This window comes from Taudactylus pleione, unplaced genomic scaffold (assembly GCF_031769625.1).
Source record: "Taudactylus pleione unplaced genomic scaffold, aTauple2 ptg000251l, whole genome shotgun sequence".
Lineage (NCBI taxonomy): Eukaryota > Metazoa > Chordata > Amphibia > Anura > Myobatrachidae > Taudactylus > Taudactylus pleione.
The window spans coordinates 1,258,527-1,281,101 of NW_028284653.1; the positions used below are offsets into that span (position 1 = coordinate 1,258,527).

Consider the following 22,575-nt stretch of genomic DNA (forward strand, 5'->3'; position numbering starts at 1 on the left):
CGCTCAGCATTATGGGACAGACGTCATGACGTCACTCCCATTACCCACTGCAGGAGCCGGACGGAAGTCCGGCTCTTGCAGTGGGTGCTGCAGCAGTCAATGAGAGTCTGACTCTCATTGGCTGCTGTTTAACACACGCATCGCCGCCAGCGCTGGCGGCGATGCGTGTGTTATGCACAGCCTGAGCCCGCCTCCTAGCGCTATTGGGCAAGGGGGAGGGAACGGGCTCAGGTGTGAAGCACAGGACCGGCGCTGGAAGCCTAGCGCCGGTCCTGTGTAAATGTGCATCGCTGACCGCACTCATTGCGGTCGGCGCTACACTGGCTAACTAGGGCGGGCGGGCGGGCACAGTGGCCGGCGGCGCCCCCCCCGCGCCGCCGGTCCAACGGTGCCCAGGGCACGCACCCCGCTCGTCCTGCCCTAGTTACGCCACTGCTGCAGTATAAAACATATTTAACGTTATGTTGTTTTCAGGGAGATACTCAATTTTGTTTTATATGGTGTTCTTAAGAGTAACGTGTAGAATAATTTTGGATATTTTTAGCGAGTAGGGTTATGTTATTTGAGCTTTAGATAACTATATAACTAAAAAATCATATACAGTACAGGCAAGATAATTTATTATTGAGTTCTGTAAGAGTATTGTAACGTGTAACATGAATTTACCTTTTCCTTTCCGAAAAACGTTGGTCCGAGGAGACATTTGTTTCTCCATCACTGACAAATAAAGCTAAACTGTTTGTAACTGCCGTGTGCATTACCTGTGCACAAGTAAACCTAAGATCTAGTAGGGAACTTGCCTCTCTGACAGGAGGGGGATATATCAGAAAGGGGAAACCACCTTTTGCACACCCTGCTTCACTGCAGTCCTTATAGGGTATAGTGAGCAGCTGGTATCGGGGTATCACAGAAGGTCATAGTTTATAATAGTCTGCAGGTCCATAACATGGGCAATGCGACCAGTGCTGCCACCCAGACTGCAAAGTAAAGGAAGCGCCACAGCTGCTGCCACCCAGTGGCACTTGTGCATGGCTTGGAGGATTCCTAAAGACATGGCTGGCATCAAGATGCGCCCAACAATTAACTCAAAGCTTCCTGCTCTTATCTCCCCTATTCTCTGCAGCACAGCGCATACAATGTCATGACAGTGAAGAAAAGGCGCAAAGAGCCACCAGCAGACTGGAACTGTATATGTTTAGCTTCTAACATATGGTCAAAAAGATACATATGCTTTCAAAAGCCTTTTTAAAAGGTGCTGACTGACAACTGGGTTCTTTTTACAACACTGTTTGAGGCTGTTAAACGCACACACTACTCACCACTAGTTCGGGGCCTAGCCCTGCACCTGTAGCCTCTTGGCCAGAGCATGCCTGCCTGGCATATGGGATCCGGTCTATAGATTGACAGTAAAAAGGTCAACAATGTCTAGATAGACACCAGTTGTTAGTCAATAGGTCAACAGGGACAAATGGTCGACATGGTCAACTCAAAAATGGTTGACACTTTTTAATTTTATTTATAGGGTTAGGATTAGGCACTTACTGGAGGGTTAGGCACTTACCCAGATGGTTAGACACCTGGAGGGAGAGTTAGGCACTTACTGGAAGGTTAGGCACTAGAAGGGACGGTTAGGGTCAGGCGCCTACCCAGACGGTTAGGTTTAGGCACCAGGAGGGAAGATTAGGCACCAATGGGAGGGTTAGGGTAAAGATTAGTATTCTCTCTCTCTCATTCTCTCTCTCTCTCCACATATACACATCGACCATTTTTGCATTGACCATTTTTGTGTCGACCCTTCCACTATGTCGGCATCTAGTTTGTCGACCTTTTGTCCCTGATGACCTATTGGCTGTGTAAAATATATGGCGCCTATCTAGACACTGTCGACCTTTTTACTGCTGATCTCTCAATCCACACCTCTGGCATATATGTTCACTGCACATGAGCAGCACTGAAGCAAAACCCACTATGCTCTGAAGAGGGCCTCTGGAAGTACTGAGATTTCTTCAGAAAAAGGGAGGAGGGGGGAGCAGGGAGGAGTGCGATGGTTTTACCTGACCACCTACTCCCACTGGTAGTTCCACCACTTTAACAATTCAATAGGTCAGTATGCATGTTATGCCCCCAAATTTGCCAATACTATATAGAATGAATACTGTTCAATAGGTCAGAAAAAATCTAAAAGCTTCCTATCGTAGGGTAATCTCTCCTGCATTCTCCTCGATCGGTGAAGCCAGGCCTTCCTCTATACCCTGACCTGTTGATGCTGTTCTGTCTCTTGCGACTACCTAGTGGAGTGGTGATTACCTACTAGGTTTATACTTACCTTCAGCTGTGTCTCCTGGGGTGTTACTGCCGCCTCCAGCTGTTGATTTCTCCATGGTTGCAGCTTGTCAGCTTTGGTGTTTGGGGCATCTGAGACAAGGACCGCCGCCATTTTGTTGCTGATCCTTCTGGCCACCTTCTCGATATCTTTGCAGTGCTGATGCTTCTTGGTATGCAGACTGGATGACCAGTTGGCTTGTCTGTCTCAACGCTGGTCATTTCTCCCTGACGCCTCCTATCCCCTGACATTTACTTTCCTGGACTTAAGCCTGTTGGTTTGGTAAATTTTGTGGAGGACTTACTCACCCATCACCTCAATTGTGATCAGCTCATTGTTTTCCAAATATTCTGTTATTTGATATCCTGGACTTATTCTTGATTTACGCTCCACATAAATATATATTTCGGATATATCAGTGATTGTTTACTTCAAGGATGGACGGTTCTTTATATCAGATCTTTCTGGCAATTAAAATATCTACTCAGAAAATTTTCAGTAAATTTGACAATTTACAGATGGATGCCATGATTCCCTGTTCTGCTCCTTGGTCGACTTATGATGAGACTGAGATGGAAGTGCCTAAGTCTCCTGTTCCTACTGTCCTCAGATCTTCTCTGAAAGATAATATTCTGGACTTATTTTTTCCATTAGCTGTGGACCTGCCTGTATTTGTCAACAACTTTGAGTTTGGGGGTGTTGGGCTTACAATGATGTGCCAAAATATCCTCTCTTTATTTCTATTAGATCTGCTGAGGTTTCGAAATTTGTTACTCAAATATTTTACATGTTTTTCTATTTCCTGGGTAGGATGGGTCGGGACCATTTTTCTGTTTTTATTTTGGCAAGAGGTAAAGGCTTGGCCAGACTAATATTATAGTCTATATAATCCTGATTGTTATACATTTGAATGTGCTGTTTCAAGTATTTTGTATGGGGAGAACTCCATATTTTTTTTTTCTATAGTGTGAGAGCAGAGTTTGGCCTAGCTTAAGGTGACTATAGTCTATTGCCCTGGTTAGATCTATTACTCTATAATCCGTTATTAGGGACGGGGGGAGGGGGGGGTTTAGTTTCATAGGTGGTTAATATAGATTGGGAGGTGGGGTGTTTTGGGGATCCAATTGTGCCTGGGTTGGGGTTAGGTCATACAGGGTGGAGGGTAATTGGGTGGTTTACTTTGGGTTTATGGTTTATTTTGGTGGATGAGGTTTATTTAATTATTTTTTTATATTTAAGTATTTATTTTATTATAGTGTGCAGTTACTCTCAATTATACTGGTTCAAGATGCGGGTATCCGAATGGTGCCTTCTATCAAATTATTTGTCGGGGATCGTAATTATATCCTGTTTGCTCATATATATTCTTCAACATGCTGTTATACTATATAAAATTTATTAATGCCGCATTTATTTTATTCCTTGTCTACCACATTTGTGTACTTGTGTTATGTATGTTTAAAATAATGAATTAAAAGAAAAGATATAACCAGATTGCTCTTTTATAATGACATGAAAAATGTACTTACCACAAAGACCTCCCCTGTGTTCACATCTTTATCCACAATAAACCATGCATTTCTTTTGCCGCCTATTCTTGCCCTCTGGCCAAATGTGAACAAAAACCATCCTGGAGATTAGTAAAAGGGATGCTCTTCATTGTCACAACATGTACAAAAATACAGTATAAAACCAATTATAGTACTTATTTATACATTATTTTCTTCTTTACTCAACTGAAGTTGACATTTAACAACGCTTATATGCGGTTTTCAAATTAAAAATAAAAAATAAAAAATGTAAAACATATATTATATATATTTGTAAAATGTACAATTATCTTTTGCAAAACCTTGCATTGTTAATAAGGGAGACTGGGTTAATCTGGTCCAATACTTAGCATTGTTCCATGGAACAGCACACTGCACAGGAGGACAATTCTATTAGCACTGCATTTACCAGAAAACACATTCTCTTGGGAATTAGTCGCAAATTTCGTGGGTGCGATTTCTCTATTGTAGTTATCGCAATTCTGTATTCGGGACCCCTGGAGCAGGTGATGTTTTGCAAAACCCTATTTTTTGGAAAAAATATCGGGAGTTGGTTCAGAACCACTGGGACACCCTTTTTAATGAATAATTAGGCAAAAATAAATTTTTTGATTACCGTATATACTCGAGTATAAGCACAGTTTTTCATCACAAAAAATGTGCTGAAAAAGTACCCCCTCGGCTTATACTCGAGTGAAGTGTAGCGCTGACCGGATGGAGTTCGGTCAGCGCTACACACTGCCAAACACACAGCCGCCGGAGCAGACAGGGGGCGATTACTACAGGGGGTAGACTACAGGGGGCTATTACTACAGGGGGCACTACCAGGGGGCGATTACTACAGGGGGCACTACCGGGGGGGATTGCTACAGGGGGCACTAAAAGGGGGGATTACCACTGGGGGAACTACCAGGGGAGGATTACTACAGGGGGCACTAAAAGGGGGGATTACCACTGGGGGTACTACCAGGGGGGATTACTACTGGAGGCACTGAAAGGGGGGATTACCACTGGGGGCACTACCAGGAGGGATTACTACTGGGGGCACAACCAGGGGGAATTAGTACTGGGGGCACTACCAGCTGCTGCCATTTCCCACACAATACTCGAGTCAATAAGTTTTCCCAGGTTTTTTTGGGTAAAAGTAGGTACCTCGGCTTATATTTGGGTCGGCTTATACTCGAGTATATAATTTGGCCAATAATAAAAAATTTGGCCAATAATAAAATATAAATTTTTGGGTGAAAAAGTAAAAAATGCATAAAAAGGGGTTTTAAAATATTGGGACAGGTTTGTGAAACCTTCAGAATGTTCTATATTTCTGATTAAATTTGGCCTAAACCTACCACAGATTTTCATAAGTCCTAAAATATGAGATATGGTAAGAACTTACCCTTGTTATCTCTATTTCTACGAAGTCCATAGGGTTCCACAGGATACCTTGGGGTATAGGTGATGACGTCAGGCATCGGGCACCATAGAGTTAAGCTTTCAGCCTCCCAGGATGCACTAGGGTCCCCCTCCTATACCCCGCCCCCGAGCCAAGGCATCTCAGTTTTGTACCAAGCCATAGGCCGGAGGAGGAGAAGGAAGAGAGAGAAGAAAGATCTGGACACACACAAGAATCACATTCTCACCAGAGGGAGACGGAAAAACCGGTGACCAGAGCAAAGCCCATCTGCAGCACAGGTGCGACAGGGCGGAGTCCTGTGGAACCCTATGGACTTCGTAGAAATAGAGATAACAAGGGTAAGTTCTTACCATATCTCATATTTTCTACTTCAGGGTCCATAGGGTATCCACAGGATACCTTGGGGATGTCCCAAAGCAGTATCCTTTAAGGGTGGGGACGCTCCTGTGCTGAAAGGAGAATCCGCCACCCGAAGGAAGCATCCTGAGAGGCAAAGGTGTCAAACGCGTAATACCTCACAAAGGTATGGACTAGGGATGTGCAGGCTCGGATAGGTTCGAGTTTGCACGTGGAGTTCGGATTTTTCCCTCCAAAAAAATGGAACTCAGAACGAGGCAAAACGTCATCTTACATGGACGAACATCATCATTCCTGGACAAAAGACCAGGAATGATGATGTTCGTCCATGTAAGATGACGTTTTGCCTCGTTCTGAGTTCCGTTTTTTTGGAGGGAAAAATCCGAACTCCACGTGCAAACTCGAACCTATCCGAGCCTGCACATCCCTAGTATGGACAGAGGACCACGTAGCCGCCTTGCAGATCTGGACTGCAGAGGCACCACGTCTAGCTGCCCACGAAGGACCCACAGACCTAGTGGAATGAGCCTTCACAGAAGGAGGAACCGGCAGGCCTTCATGAAGATAAGCTTCTGAAATCGCCATACGGATCCAGGCTGCCAAAGTTTGCTTTGAAGCAGGCCAACCCTTTTTACGGAAGCCATAGAGAACAAACAAGGCGTCCGACTTCCTAAACGAAGAAGTGCGGTCAACATAAGTCCTTAAGGCCCGCACAACATCCAAAGTGGCCTCACCCACTGAAAGACCAGGTGAGTTAAAAGCCGGTACAACTATTTCCTCGTTAACATGAAACTGGGAAACAACTTTGGGAAGAAATTCAGGACGAGTGCGTAGCACTGCCCTGTTCCCATGAAAAATCAAGAAAGGGGGTCTACAAGAGAGAGCCCCTAAATCAGAAACACGTCTGGCCGAAGCTATGGCCAGAAGGAAAACAGTCTTAGCCGTTTGCCATTTAAGATCCACTGAGCCCAGTGGTTCAAACGGCGGTCCCTGGAGAGCCCTCAGGACCACAGCCAAGTCCCAAGGCGCCACAGGTGGAACAAATGGCGGCTGAATTCGCAGAACACCTTGCATAAAGGTGCGCACATCAGGGATCATAGCAATCCTACGATGAAACCAGACAGACAGGGCAGAAACCTGCACCTTCAAAGAAGCAAGGCGATGCCCATGGTCTAGTCCCGCTTGTAGGAAGGCTAGCACTCTAGACAGACGAAACTCCCGCGGTGCATAACCTCTCGGTCGACACCACTGGAAGAACGTATGCCACACGCGATGGTATATTCTCGCGGAAGACGGTTTCCGAGCTCTTAGCATGGTTCGCACTACAGAGCTGGAAAACCCCCTGGACCTCAACATGGCCGTCTCAACAGCCACGCCGTCAAAGACAGCAGAGTCAGGTCCGGGTGAAGACAAGGACCCTGTGACAGAAGGTGTGGTCGTAGCAGTAACCGCAGAGGACTGTCCACGGACAGACCCTGCAGGTCTGAGAACCAGTGCCGTCTGGGCCATGCGGGAGCTATCAACAGGAGCGTTCCTCCTTCCTGTTTGAATTTCCGGACCACTTGCGGAAGAAGGGAATCCGGAGGAAACAGATAAGCGAACCGGAACGTCCACCGGACGGACAGAGCATCCACCAGAGACGCCTTTTCGTCTCTTGTGCGAGACCCGTACACCGGCAACTTGTTGTTGTGCCGGGACGCCATGAGGTCGATCTCTGGAAGACCCCACCTGTCCACCAGTAGTTGAAAAACGTCCGGGTGCAGAAACCATTCCCCCGGATGAACGCCCTGGCGACTGAGAAAGTCCGCCTCCCAGTTTAGCACTCCCGGGATGAAAACTGCTGATATGGCCGGGAGATTGCGCTCCACCCATACCAGGATTCGGGACACCTCTACGAGAGCCGCCCGACTTCAGGTTCCACCTTGCCGATTTATGTAGGCCACGGTGGTAGCGTTGTCCGACTGGACCTGCACTAGGTGACCTTGGAGAACCCGGTGTGCCTGCTGGAGAGCATTGAATACCACTCAGAGTTCCAAGATGTTTATTGGAAGCTCTGTTTCTGCCGGAGTCCACCTGCCCTGGAACAAGTGTGGACAAGAGACTGCTCCCCAGCCCCGAAGACTGGCGTCCGTTGTTAACAGGACCCAATTCGCCACCCAGAACGGACGACCCTTGTTGAGATGAGTCGTCTGCAACCACCAGGCAAGAGACAGGAGAACCTCCGGAGTGAGCACCATCGTCTGGGACTTCAGACTGAGGCAGCCCGTTCCACTTGGACAGGATCAGGTGCTGCAGAGGTCTGGAGTGAAACTGGGCATATTCCACCATGTCGAAAATCGACACCATGGAACCCAGTAACCTCATCGCCGAGTGTAGAGACACCCGGCGGCTCAGCAGACAACTGCGCACCAGCAACTGCAAGGCAGAGATCTTTTCCCTCGTCACAAAGATCCTTTGCTGTCCGGAGTCCAATAAGGCTCCGAGGTGCAGAATCCGCTGAGACGGGATCAGGGTGGACTTCTGCCAGTTTATTAACCAGCCGTGCCGTTGCAGTACCGCAATGGTCAGGTCCAATTGGCATAGAAGGTCGTCCAAATACGGCAACATGCGGACTCTCTGCAGCTGCAGGGAAGCCGCCATGACCGCCATCACCTTGGTGAAAACACGTGGTGCTGTCGCCAGGCCAAAAGGTAACGCCCGAAACTGAAAGTGGTCGCTGCGGATTGCAAACCTGAGGAACTGCTGATGGCGCGAAAGAATAGGGACATGCAGGTAAGCGTCCTGTATGTCCAATGACACCATGTAGTCCCCAGGTTCCAGCGCCAGAATGATGGACCGTAGGGTCTCCATCCGAAACTTCGCCACCCGCAAAGACTTGTTGAGAGCTTTGAGGTTGAGTATCGGATGAAACGACCCATTGGGTTTCTGTACCAAAAAGAGATTGGAATAGAAACCCTGGCCCTTCTGGGAGAATGGAACAGGCACTATAACTCCAGCCTGGAGCATAGTGTGCAAGACCTTCCGCAGTTCCAAGGCTTTGTTCCGGTCTGATGGCAGACCCGTGGTGAAGAATCGAGACGGGGGTCTGTGCCGGAAGGAGAGGGCGTACCCGTGAGAAACCACCTCGAGAACCCAAGTGTCTGTCGTGGTGACTGACCAACACTGGGCGAACAGCAGCAGGCGGCCTCCCACTTTGGGATCCCCCAAAGGGAGGCCCGGACCGTCAGGCCGCAGGCTTGTCATCTGGCTTAGGGGCCGGACGTCTGGTACTCCAGGCCTGCTTCCGGGGCTTGGACGATTTTTTGGGGCCAGCCTGTCGGGGAAAGGACTGTGCTTTAGGCCTACCCTGGGCCCTTAAGGCTGAAAGGATGATGTACCTGAACTGGAAGGAACTGCAGCAGACGGGAGACATGCCGATTTGGCTGCCGCCAGTGTGGCTACAATTTTGTCCAGGTCCGGACCAAATAGAACTTCTCCATTAAAAGGCAACGCTTCCAAGCCCTTTTTGGAATCAGCGTCCGCCTTCCAAGATCGCAACCATACGGTGCGACGAGCAGCTACAGCTGCCGAAGAAATCCGAGACGCCAGGGTACTGATATCCAAGGCCGCTTCGTTGATATAAGTGGCCGAATCCAGGAGATTGCCGATCAACTCCGTCTGTTCAGCCAAACAGTCGGATTCAAAGGACGCCTCCAACGTATCCGTCCAGCGCTCCATAGCTCTGGCAACCCAGCAAATGGCCATAGCTGGCCGCGCTGCCCCCCCCCCGCAAGGGAATAAGCGGACTTTAGGCAGATCTCCACCTTGCAGTCCGTAGCATCCTTAAGGGAGGACATGGATGGCATGGGTAAAGTGGCACTCCGGACGAGGCGTGTCACATGAGAATCCACCTGTGGAGGGGATTCTCTCTTAGAAAAATAATTATCCGCGAACGGATAAGCCACCGCCAAACGCCTCTGCGGCTGGTATCGTTTGCCAGGCTGTTTCCACGCCTCCTCTAAATGGTCCACCAACTGACCCGAAAGAGGAAAGACTGTGGCGTCACCCTTAACATCCTTAAAAAAGGCATATTTGGATTTAGACGCCGAAGGAACTTCGTCCTCAATCACCAAAGCTGTGCGGACTGCCCGAATAAGTCCAGGAATATATACCTTGGACCTAGCGTCCGCCTCCTTAGTACGGAGAGGTTCCTGGTCGGAAAGATCCAGAATCTCCCCATCATCAGACGTCACTTCGTCATCCTCATAAGGAGCAGACAGAGACGCCACCGGCCTCTTATGTGGCCGCAACACAGACTCCCCTTGTAACACATCCGACAAGTGCTGTACAGAACTAGTCAGGGAATTAACCCACGCAGGCTCCTGAGAGACCTGGGGAGGGGAAATAGGGAGACCGTGGGGTACCAGCAATTGCCTCGGGAAACCCTGCATGGGTGACGACACCACTGATTGCTGGGACAATCCCATCTGTGAGAACGCGGGTTGCGGAGCTAACTGGCCCACCAAGGTTGTAAGCGCCTGAGCGAAACAAGCCCAGGGCAACTCCTGTACCGATGCTGTGACCGTAATTCGCCGCACCAATAAAAAACACTGCCGGCATAGACCCTCCGTGCTACCCTCCCCCTCCGCTATAGGTACTTTACACGTAGTACACTGAAGCCGGAGAGGAAAGTCACTTTCAGACATGATGGTGGAAAGTATGTGACCCCTCTCACCAAAACTTTTAGTATAGCGAGAGACCACCCTGCAGCACCGCACCGCAGGGCTTTAGCAGAAAGAGCAGGGACAGTAATAAGGCTGACAGTTAGAAAGTAAAAGTACAGGCAGCAGCGCTAGCACAGTGACATACAATGCAAAGAAAATCAATTCCTGCACTAACAGCGCTGATAAATCAACTACACAGACACAGAGTCTGGTAGGACACAGCGCTACATACACAGACCTGACCACAGCGGAGGAGAGGTATGCGGGGGGACCCAGACCACGATGCCTCCGTCCAGACTTCCAGCAGCGTTCACCATGCGTTCTAGAAGATGGCCACCGAGGAGCATAGAGGAGGCTGGCCTGGGGGAGGAGCGCTGCCACAGGGCCAGACGGCGTGTGCAGAGAGGGCTGTGTGCAGCGGGGGAGGTGCCGGCTGTGAGACAGGGAAGGTGCGCTCCCCTGGCATGCATTTAACCCCTGGGACGCCGCAGCACTACCGCTCTGCCGCGGTCCTGCTGTCCCAGGGAGGTAGAGGAAGCGCAGGTTAGTACCTGGCTCCACGCTGCAGCCAGTCCGCAGGGAGCCCCCTGCCTGGGGACTCTGGACCATGTATCAGCGAGGACCCACCGCGGGACCCCGCTGCTTACCTGCTGTCCCCCTTAAATCAGGCCATGGTCCTAAACATCTGGGGTCACCGCTAGCTGTGACCCCAGATGCCTTCCGGCATCCCCGGATCGGTACCGGCGTTCTGGTACTGGCGGGGGTGTAGGGAAGACAGCATGGACGTCAGGACTGACTGTCCATGCTGTACTTCCAGATGTGCAGCCACAGCTGCATTCGTGAAAACTTCAGGGGCTCTTCATGGCCACCCTCTAACAGGTGCATCCGACTCCGGCCGGGCACCAAACTAAACTGAGATGCCTTGGCTCGGGGGCGGGGTATAGGAGGGGGACCCTAGTGCATCCTGGGAGGCTGAAAGCTTAACTCTATGGTGCCCGATGCCTGACGTCATCACCTATACCCCAAGGTACCCTGTGGATACCCTATGGACCCTGAAGTAGAAAAGAAGATAAAGAGAACCAAATCAAACAAATGAGACAAAACAAAACAACATGCTCATTTTTTTTTTTTAGGAAAATTATCCAATATCACATATTTGTGAGTGACAAAAGTATGTGAACCTTTGCTTTCAGTATCTGATATGACCCCCTTGTGCAGCAATAACTGCTTCTAAACGTACGTCTCTGGTGATTGTTGATTAGTCCTGAACTCGGCTTGGAGGAATTTTAACCCATTCCTCTGTACAAAACAGCTTCAACTGTTATGTTGGTGGGTTTCCTCCCATGAACTGCTCGCTTCAGGTCCTTCCACAACATTTCAATTGGATGAAGGTCAGGACTTTGACTTGGCCACTCCAAAACTAATTCATTCTTCTTTAACTATTCTTTGGTTGAATGACTTGTGTACTTTGGGTCGTTGTCTTGCTGCATGACCCACGTTCTCTTGAGATGTAGCTCATGGACAGATGTCCTGACATTTTCCTTTAGAATATTCTGTTATAATTCAGAATTCATTGTGATACCATGATACCACCACCACCGTGTTTCACAGATGGTATGAGGTTATTATGCTGGAATGCAGTGTTCTCCTTTCTCCAAACATAATACTTCTCATTTAAACCAAAAAGCTCTATTTTGGACTCATCTGTCCACAAAACATTGTTCCAATAGTCTTCTGGATTGTCCATGTGATCTTTAGCAAACTGCAGATGGACAGCAATGTTCTTTTTGGAGAGCAGTGGCTTTCTCCTTACAATCCTGCCATGCACACCATTGTTGTTCAGTGTCCTCCTGATGGTGGACTCATGAACATTAACATTAGCTAATATGAGAAAGGCCTTCAGTTGCTTAGAGGCTACCTTGATTTCCTTTATGACCTTGCAAACTATTAAAATCTGTTTGACTGTTGATTGGTGGAGTCCAAACTCTGTAGAGATGGTTTTGTAACTTTTTCCAGCCTGATGAGCATCAACAACTCTTCTTCTGAGGTGCTCAGAAATCTCCTTTGTTCGTGGCATGATACACTTCCACAAACATGTGTTGTGAACATCAGACTTTCATAGATTCCTGTTCTATTAAAAAGACAGGTTGTCCACTCACACCTGATTGTCATCGCATAAATTGAAAATACCTGATCTAATTTCACCTTCAAAATATCTGCTAAGCCTAAAGGTTCACATACTATTGCCACTCTCAGATATGTGATATTGGATCATTTTCCTAAAAAATTTAAAAAAATGAGCATGTCCAATTTTTTTTGTCTCATTTGTTTGATTTGCTTCTCTTTATCTACTTGCGAGAAAATCTGAGGTACAGTAGTTTTAGAACAAATTTCAGCAGAAATATAGAAAATTCTGAAGGGATCACAAACTTTCAAGCACCACTGTTTATGGGGGTGCTGTATGGATGGAACAGGTGTTTTAAAACATTGCAGGTGCCAGTGACAGGTATTTATATTTTTGGATCAATTGAAGGTACCTTTAGAAATTATTTTATAGTTATAGCCATTTTAATTCAGTATTTAAATTTGGCCAAAAATTTGCTTTCTAACATTTTTTCACTGTTATAGAAAAATGCTTACAGCAGCCATTTGACACAATTTTAGAACCCCAAACCCATTGCTTATGGCCACTAACAGCTTTTATACTGTTACCCTATATTAGTTTATCTTTTTTGAGGGTACAAGCAGATTTCCCCTTTTTCACCTGAACTGAACGTCTGTCAGACTAATCGCGCAAATGTGCTAACATCGGTTTTGGAAGAGGATTGCACAACAAACGGGAGCGTGCACACATGGGATAAGTGCCATTTGTGCTGTGATAGAAGCACTGGAGAAGTTAGGGATGGCGTGTATTTTTGTCCTAGATTCCAGTAATATGTGTTTTAACCCCCAGCAAGAGTCTGTTTTACAAACAGATCTGAGTGTCTGCTTTTGTTAATAGCCGGAGAATGGGTCCTGGGGGTGTGGATGTAAGAGAGAAGGGAGCGCTCCATCCACGGGGCCTTTTCAGGTGTTAGGCCTTTCAGCCTGTGAGCAGGCTACATAGGGTTACGACTGGAAGTGGCTCAATATAGCTGTGTAAGAGTTTTGATGCAGTGTCTCATACCTGGGAAAGCAGGCCCGCATGTTAGCTTGAAACACTTTGCTACAATCCAGAAGGTACTGTGGACGTGAGCTTATTTAGTGTTCAGTTAGTGAGGGAATTTACCTTCTAGTTAGAGTCCAGACGGGTTAGGATTTATTTTAGGTTTTGTTTATTTGATTATTGGTGCTGCACAATAAAAACTGGCGCCAACCAGCTTGCACGAAAACCCATGACTGGAGTGCTGTTTCCTGGCTGCTGTGTGTAAAGGAGGTGTCCATCTACCCCAGGAGAGGGACCCCTACCCCGATCATATCACAGTGCGTTAACTAGACCAGCGAAAAGTTGACGCTTTAACGTGGCTAACTGATTTGTCCCCTATATATGCATGTTGCATTATTAGAGATTTTAAACTACATCCAGTATTATTTAAAAGTGAATATTTACTGGAGAAAGGATTTAATCCAATTATACTTGTGAAATGGATAAGGCAATATAAATGCAGCTTTCACCTTGGTGTGTGCCTATGATGTTTCCATCTTCGATTGAAACAAAATTTCCAGGTTGAGGTTCTAAATACTAAAAAAGAAAAAGAAAAAGTAAAACATCTACAACAGGCAGTTTACCTACCACATAATATTTTACTTACAATTCCCAACTGACCTCGAGGACGAACTTTTCAAAATTTCGCTCACCAATGAAACATATTCCCATGCTCTAGCAAGAGATAAAAAAATAAAAAAAAAAAAGGATAGTTATGGTAAAACTTACCCTTGTTAACTCTCTTTCTTCGAAGTCCATTGAGTCCACAGGGAGACAATGGGGTGTAGGTCAGACCTGGAGGACCGGACACCAACAGCGAAGCTTTTCAATCCCAGGATGCTTCGGTCCTTCCCCCTATACCCCGCCCACAACAACTCAGTTTTGTTAACAAGCCCAAGGCAGGAGCAGGATAGGAGAGAAGGAAAACTGGTACACTGAAGAATCACACTCTCACACAGAAAAGGAAACAAGTGACCAAGAGAAGAAAATCATAGAGCCCAGGTGCGTCAGGAAAGGTGCCCTGTGGACCCTATTGATTTCGAAGAAAGAATTAACAAGGGTAAGTATTACTATAACTCTCCTTTTCTTATTCAAGGTCCATATGGCTCCACACGGAGACAATGGGGATGTCCCAAAGCAGTTGTTCCTGAGCCGATAGGAGAACCCTACACCCGAAGGAAGCATCCTGAGAGGCAAATGTATCAAAGACATAAAACTTAAGAAAGGTGTGGACAGAAGACCATGTGGCCGCCCTGCATAGCTGTTCAGCTGCGGTGTCACGCGGGACCCACAGAGCGAGTAGAATGAGAAGATACTGTAGCCGCCACAGGAAGGCTAGACTACGTGTAAGCCTGTGAGATAGTCTGCCAGAGTCTGTTTGTTAGCAGGCCATCTCTTCTTGTGGAATCCATATAGGACAAAAAGAGACAGATTTCCTAATGGAAGTAGTACGGTCCACGTAAATCTTCAGAACACGGACCACATCCAAAGAGGCCTCACCACATCCAAAGAGGCCTCACCAGCCAAGAGGTCTGGTGATTGAAATGCGGGAACCACAATTCCCTCACAGGTGGAAATGAGAAACCACCTTGGGAAGGAAGCCCGGGCATGTTCTAAGAACCGCCCTGTCCCGATGGAAGATTAAAAAGGGGGAGCGACATGAAAGCACCCTTAAATTCGATACCCTACGGGCAGATGCGATAGACAGAAGAAAAAGTCTTCGCAGTGAGCCACATGATATCCACCGATTCCAGGGATTCGAATGGAGGTTCCTGAAGTGCTTGGAGCACCACTGCCAAATCCCATAGAGCCACAGAAGAAACATAGGGAGGCTGTATACGTAGAACACCTTGGAGGAAGGTGTGAACATCTGGTATAGGAGCAAGTCTGCGCTGGAACCAGATGGACAAAGCAGAAACCTGCACTTTCAGAGATGCTAGGCGGAAGCCTAGATTCAATCCAGCCTGAAGAACGGCAAGAATTGGAGACACCTTAAAAATTTGAGGGTCATAGTTTCTCGATGCACACCATTGGAAATATGCATGCCATATTCTTGGATAAATCCTGGCGAGGCCGGTTTACGTGCCCTGAGCATGGTCTGGACCACAGAGCTGGAAAATCCTTTAGTCGTTAGGAGGGATATCTCAAAAGCCAAGCCGTTAAAGACAGACGGGCAAGGTGCGGATGTAGACATGGACCCTGAGAGAACAGGTCTACTCGTAGAGGCAGTTGAAGAGGAACGTCCATGGAGAGACTCTGAAGATCGGAGAACCAATGGCGCCTGGGCCAAGCCGAAGCTATCAACAGGACTGTGCCCCCTTCCTGCATGAACTTCCAAAGAACTTGAGGAAGCAGGGATATTGGGGGAAAGAGGTATGCCAAATGGAAGGTCAATTTCACTGACAATGCATCCACGAAGGCTGTGTTGGGGTCCCTTGTCCTGGTTCCATATACTGGAAGTTTGTTGTTGTGTCTTGAGTCCATGAGATCCACATCCGGCAGACCCCATTTGTCCACCAGGAGCTGAAAGACTTCTGGATATAGAGACAACTCTCCTGCATGCACGTTGTGATGGCTGGGGAAATCTGCTTCCCAATTGAGAACTCACTAGATGAATACCGCGGAGATGGCTAAGACATGGCATTCGGTCCATGTGAGAATGTCGGACACTTCTGCAATTGCTGCCCGACTCCGAGTACCTCCTTGGTAATTGAGGTAGGCCACTGTACTGGCCTGCCCTGAAGAATATCCAGAGCCACAGTGAAAGCTCTGTAGATGGCTCAAAGTTCCAAGACATTGATTGGTAACCCTGCCTCGACTGGGGTCCAGTGGCCCAGGAAGGAGTCCTGGACAGTCACTGTGCCCCACCCTCGGAGGCTTGCTTCCTTGGCGAGTAGAGTCCAGTCCGGGATCCCAATTGGGCAACACTTGCCTAAATGGAATGTCTGTAGCCACCAGGCTAGGGACAGGTGAACAGGGGGGGGGGGGGGGTCGAGGGTGGACACCATTTGTCCCAATATCTGCATTGCAGTGTAAATTGACAGTCTGCGCACTCGGTGTTGTATTAAGGAGACCTTGTCTGTTGTTAGAAAGATTCTCTGAACCTGAGAGTCCAAGAGAGCTCCTAAATGTACCATTATTTGAGAAGGTGTCAGGAAAGACTTTTTCCAGTTGATCAGCCACCTGTGCGTTTGTAGGATGGCAACTGTTGCCTGCAGACGGCGGTGAAGAACCTATGAAGAGTTGGCCAACAGCAAGAGGTTGTCTAAGTCCGGGAGTAGTCTGATCCCTTGGCGATGATGGTAGGTGGCCATAACTGCCATGATTTTGGTATAGGCCAGAGGGGCCGTTGAGAGGCGAAACGGTAGAGCCTGAAGTTGGTAATGCTGCTGCAGGATAGCAAACCGGAGATATTGTTGATGAGAAGGCGCTATAGGTACATGTAGGCAAGCCTCCTGAATGTCCAGACACACCATAAAATTCCCAGGCTCCATAGCCAGGATAACAGAGTGGAGGGTTTCCATACCAAACCTGGGCATCCTGATGAACTTGATATGAGAGATTTCAGTTTGAGGATAAGCCGATGAGATCAGTTGGGCTTCTGAACCAGGAAAAGGGTAGAATAATAGCTCTTGCCTCTTTGTGAATTCAGTAAGGATTGAATGGCTTTTTGGAGCAGCAGGGCCTTGCTTGGGTCCGATGGAGGTCCTGTGCAAAAGACCTGCTGGGGGGGAAGGATAGAGCATATCCGTGGGAGACCACTTCTCTTACCCAGGCGTCTGATGTGGTCTGAAACCAAAACTGGGCGAATCCCACACTGGGAGCCCCCAGGAAGAGGGCCGCCCCGTCAGGCTGTAGGCTTGTCCTCAGACTTGGCAGGTGGATGTCTAGTAGTCCAGGCTTGTGTGGCCCTAGGCTTGGAGGCCTTGGCTGATGCCTGCTACTGTGGAAAGGACTGACCCTTAGGTTTTTCCTTGAGGGCGAAAGGACTAAAAGGATGACGTCCGATGCTTTGTATTATATGCAGAGGGCATGAACGCTGTCTTGGAAGCTGCCAAAGTAGTCACAATTTTATCTAATTCTGGACCAAATAGGATATTTTCAGAATAAGGAAGAGACTCCAGAGCCCCTTTTGAGACAGAGTCTGATTTCCAGGTACGGAGCCAAACAATACGGAGGGCCACTACCGAAGTGGCAGATATCCTAGAGGCCAGGAGAGCCGTATCCATAGCTGCTTCTCCCAAGTAGGAAGCTGTATCTCTAATGTGAGATATGTAGGATAGTTGTTCCCTTGAAGCATCAGGGAGAAATGTCTCTTCTAGGGCCTCTGCCCAACTCTCAATGGCTTTTTCCACCAAGGCTGTAGCCATAGCAGGACAAGTAATAGTTCCTGTAAGAGAGTACCTGGATTTGTGACAAGTTTCTATATGCCTATCTGTAGTCTCTGTCAAGGAGGTTGCAGTATGGATGGGTAAGGTGGCATTCTTAACCAGGCGTGTTACATGAGAATCCACTGCTGGGGGAACTTCCCATTGCAATCAGTAGCCAGAGGAGGGTAGAAGGAACTTAAACGTTTTGGAACTTGAAACCTTTTACCGGGCATATTCCATGCATCACTCATGTGATCAGAGAGCTGGTCAGAGTGAGGGAACTCTAGTAAAACTAACTTTTGCCATTTAAAAAATGATTGTTTTTTTCTTAGGAGCGGGTTCTTCCTCTTCCATTTGTAAAATAGATTTTACAGCTCTCAAAAGAGCAGGTATATTTAATTTAGAGGGTGACTCATCTCCTGAGACTGATTTAGAGTGAGAGAGGTCTGCGTCTTCTGCCTCCCCAGATAATATGTCAGAATCAGATAACTGGGTGAACTGGGAAGATAACAGCACGTTTAGTAGGTAAAGGCTTTTCCTTTTGCAGCATTTGCTGAAAAACTGTAGAGGTATTAGCCGAGCTTGTATTGAGGTAGACAGTACATCTACCCATGGGGGAGGCAAAGGATTTGCAGGGAGTACTTGCTGTGGTCATCTCACAGGGGGAGCTACCACAGGGAATGCGAAGTGGTCCACAATCTTTGTCAGCACTTGAGAAAAGGGTGAGTCCTGAGGAGGAGACACGGAGGCTTAAGTGCCTGAGGCTGTGTAGCAATTAGCACAAAGACCATCCTTAATGAGGTCCTCTGTGGCTAAGCCCGCTCAGCAGGACTTACAAGACACCAGAGTAGGAGCAGCAGCTGCATCAGCCTGCTGCTTGTTATTAGTTCCTCTGCCACATAGCCACAAGAACAGCAAAATACACAGTACTGTATGATACAGTGCAGTGAACACCCTGCAGTATGTGTAATATGGCACAGTGTAGTGTGCAACTGAGCTATATAGTAAGTGAACCCCTATACTTTAGTATTTCAGGGTAAATTATAGCATAGGAAAAGGACAGTATAGAAAGTAGAGATCAGCGCTAGCACAAGTCACATACAAACGCAGAAACACACTGTATATATCCGCAATTTGCACTACAATCAACTACATAGACTGCAATGGCTGGTAGGCTATAGTGCTGTATAACCTGGCCCGTGGGAGAAGTATACAGTGAGACTGGACCCAGCGTGCCCGGATACCTGTGAAGCAGTAAATGGCTGCCGCGCATCTCTGAGGGCGAGGGAGGAGCAGCTCAGGGAATGGCTAGACCGCAGTGGCATGGCGCCCAGAGCTGGGGGAGGGGCTGCATGGAGAGCGCCATCTCCCCATGAGGACGTTAACCACCGGGTTCCCTGACCTCCAAACATGCCCTACGCCAGTATATTAATGCCCCAGTGGTCTAGTGGAGTGGTGGGCACACCAGTGTCCACATCAGCGCCTCCGGTCCATCTCCAGAGACTAGACTGCATAAAGACGTGGGCCCACTTACCTGTTCCCTAGATTCCGGGCTGCAGTCTGGGGTCCGGGGATCCTGCTAGCTAGTCCCCCTCAGAGCCCCGCAGGGAGTACCTAGCCAGGGCTTGGTATCACAGCCACACGGAGGGGTGATGGAGCAGCAGCGCAGACGTCCAAGGGACAAGTCTTTTTCTGCTGCTCAGTTCAAAACATTAGAAATAAAATTAAATCATAAAAATAAGCTTGTGCTGCTTGAAGCAGCCCCACTGTTAAAAATGGTGACCCAGCTCCTGCTGGACACCAACGAAACTGGAGTTACCCTCAGGCTGTGGGAAGGGTATAGGGGGAAGGACAGGAGCATCCTGGGATTGAAAAGCTTTGCTGTTGGTGTCCGGTCCTCCAGGTCCCACCTACACCCCATTGTCTCCCTGTGGAGCCCTATGGATCCAGAAGAAGAAATAAGTATTTTAAAATATCTGAATATTGCTATTATTTAAAAATAGCAAATCAAGCAGTAGAAGAGCTGTATCTCAATTAGGGTTAAACAGAAGACAAATTATTTTGCGAATGTAAGTGGAGCTGACATAATGTACAAATGTATGATTAAATTGAGAAGTTCTGACAAAGAAAGACCTACAGTTTACTCTTGAAAAACTATATATATTTCATTTGTTTCAGTCCCGCCATGGACCATCTTACTAAATGCCCTTCAATGGCACACTACTGTATTAGCAGCAACTACTACTGTTTTGGAGTCAACGATCCAAAATGAAGGAGACACAAGATACTGTATTTTGACCATAAGATACACTTTGAAAATACAAACTTGGGTTTTCATCTTTAAATCTGCCATTGGGACCAGGTGATGTGAAGGCACTGGAATAACAATTCCTTAGTCTCACAAGTTCTCTATAGTTAAAGTTCAAAGCTGAAGCAATGCTACATAGATACTAGCTAGTGTTGTGTCTATTTCAAGCATCTATCTCCATTGGGATCGTGAGCATATCACTTTATTACGTATTCCACTCACCAGGACCCACCAGGGTGTATGTACAAGCAGAGTGCATAGAGAAAGAAAAGTGTAAAGGACGGTGGGTGGTATTCATTTCTTTATATTTACGTTAGTGTGAGCTACACTACGACTGTTGTATTTGGCCACAATTCCCCAACCCCCCTCAATATATCACTCTGAAATTTGGATTCCTCATATCCGATGCCACTCTAGGTCCTCAGAACATGTTACTAGCAATAAAATCTACAAGAAGAAAAAAAAAAAAAAAAAAAAGCCTTTCTTGCCTCTTTTCTGTTTAAAATATGCTGAAATCCAGCTTCTGCCGCGATTTGTTTTACAATGCCTTTTGTCAATCCTCCAAGTGGAAATAAGGTTTTCCTCAGTGCATACTGTGATATCTGACTGAGGAAGAAAGTCTGGTCTTTCATGTGATCCACAGCTTTGAGAAGCTTCACATCTATTACAAAATAGAATCAACAGAGGATGAATAGTTATATTATAATACATTGATTATGTCAAAGAAGTTCTGTGTGTATCATATAAGCTGATAATACATAAATGCATTTAACTTGACTGATTGCTTGTTTTATGTCGCAGTGAGATGAAGACCCCAGTACAGACTTGCATTTAGCATTTTGGATGACACAATTTGTTGTCAAATTTAACAGAAAAAGCATCTTCTATATGGCTGCATGCGTCCTACTGCTGATCTAGCAAGAGTCTTGGAGAGACACACTCTTACTACAGAAGAGGATGCATACCTTTATTTATACAAATAGGACCTTATTCAGAGGTGGACGCATCTCTGATCTACTGCTTGTGTACAAAGATGCACCATCGATATCACCATCGATCAGCTCAGTAACCCTTTGGTTGCTCAGGTGGTCAGTCGGAAGTAAGCCACCGGAACCATTGCAACTGCATACACATATGCTATCTAAGACACGCCCATGATACGCTTGCAACACACCTGCATTTGACTAGCCAACCCCCCATTAGCCCCCCATGAACGCTCACTGACTGTCACTCACTCAGAGTACAAATTCTCACTGTGACTGTCATAGTAATTCAATCGCGGCGCATGTGCAGCACAAAAAAAGCCTCTCAACTCCGCAAATAGCTGTAATGCATCCACCTCTGAACCAGGAGACATGTATTTGCTAAAAATACACTTACTGTCTATCATTTAAGCTAAAAACCATTTGTCACCTTATTTGAACATCCAACACTTTGATTAGGGCCACTAAAAGTAGTCTATAGTGTACTGCTCTGTCATTTGCACATTGTTTTGGTACAGGTCACACACAATAATTACCAGGTATCAATGCCGCCATACTCGCAAACTGCCATGTACAATGGAATTGCATGGACCGCGCTTGGTGAAAATAACCCGTAAAGTCCTCATTAATGTTACTCGGCACATCCCACTATGGAACTCAACGATAACTAAATTCGGCCCTTAGTGTAATCTAGCATATGTGGTTGGACTCCTATGAAGCTGCCTATATGTATTAAGTTTTGTTGCAAGGATTCTATACCTCCCTCTGCCCCCAATACATGTTTGCTGTACTATGGATGTATTGCCCCCAGCAATTTGCTTGCAATAGCAGCTGTCATTACCATCATCAGCATTTGCACCAGCGCCATTCTTGGTGCAAGAGATTCAACTGAAATCAGTCGGATCTCTACATACACTCACCTCAAAATAACTTAATTAAAATGGGACTGGAGAGAGGAGATTAGACTATATGGCGGCCAGATTAGCTAGCTACCCATAGTAATAGTGTTCATATTAGTTGAGCACATTCAGTAGTATCAAGCACTTTTTTTAAAAACACTGGTTGGCCACTTGCAGTGGCATTTAAAAGCTAGCTATGGTTTTCTACAGATATAGATCTGTATAAGTTATTACATTTACCATTTGATACTTTAAATATGTTCATTGAGAGATTTTGTGGACTCTCTTTATGTTCATGCAGAAATATTTCTTCATCTTCATGTGATGTTCTTGCATAATGTCCTGTGGCTATAGCATCAGCTCCTAGTACAATAGATAGAGAATATTTACTAAACGTCCCAGATCTGACTCTTTACATCACACTGCCATTTTTATGTCAATTAAAAAAAAGTTGCGTACACAAACATGGAAAAAAATTACAAATCTC

The 22,575-nt window shown here is 46.8% G+C and overlaps 1 protein-coding gene across 3 annotated transcripts in view; it reads right to left on the bottom strand.

The window, feature by feature from the left end:
- TRMU (tRNA mitochondrial 2-thiouridylase) overlaps positions 1-22,575 on the bottom strand; it is a 66,342-nt gene that overhangs the window by 23,883 nt on the left and 19,884 nt on the right. For all 3 annotated transcript variants that reach the window (XM_088480165.1, XM_088480166.1, XM_088480164.1), the window contains exons 4-8: positions 22,329-22,451; positions 20,695-20,867; positions 14,150-14,203; positions 13,999-14,065; positions 3,853-3,953 (exon numbers count right to left, since the gene is read on the bottom strand). In XM_088480165.1, coding sequence (XP_088336291.1) covers positions 3,853-3,953; positions 13,999-14,065; positions 14,150-14,203; positions 20,695-20,867; positions 22,329-22,451 — 518 coding nt within the window. The remainder of the gene's footprint in view (positions 1-3,852; positions 3,954-13,998; positions 14,066-14,149; positions 14,204-20,694; positions 20,868-22,328; positions 22,452-22,575) is intronic.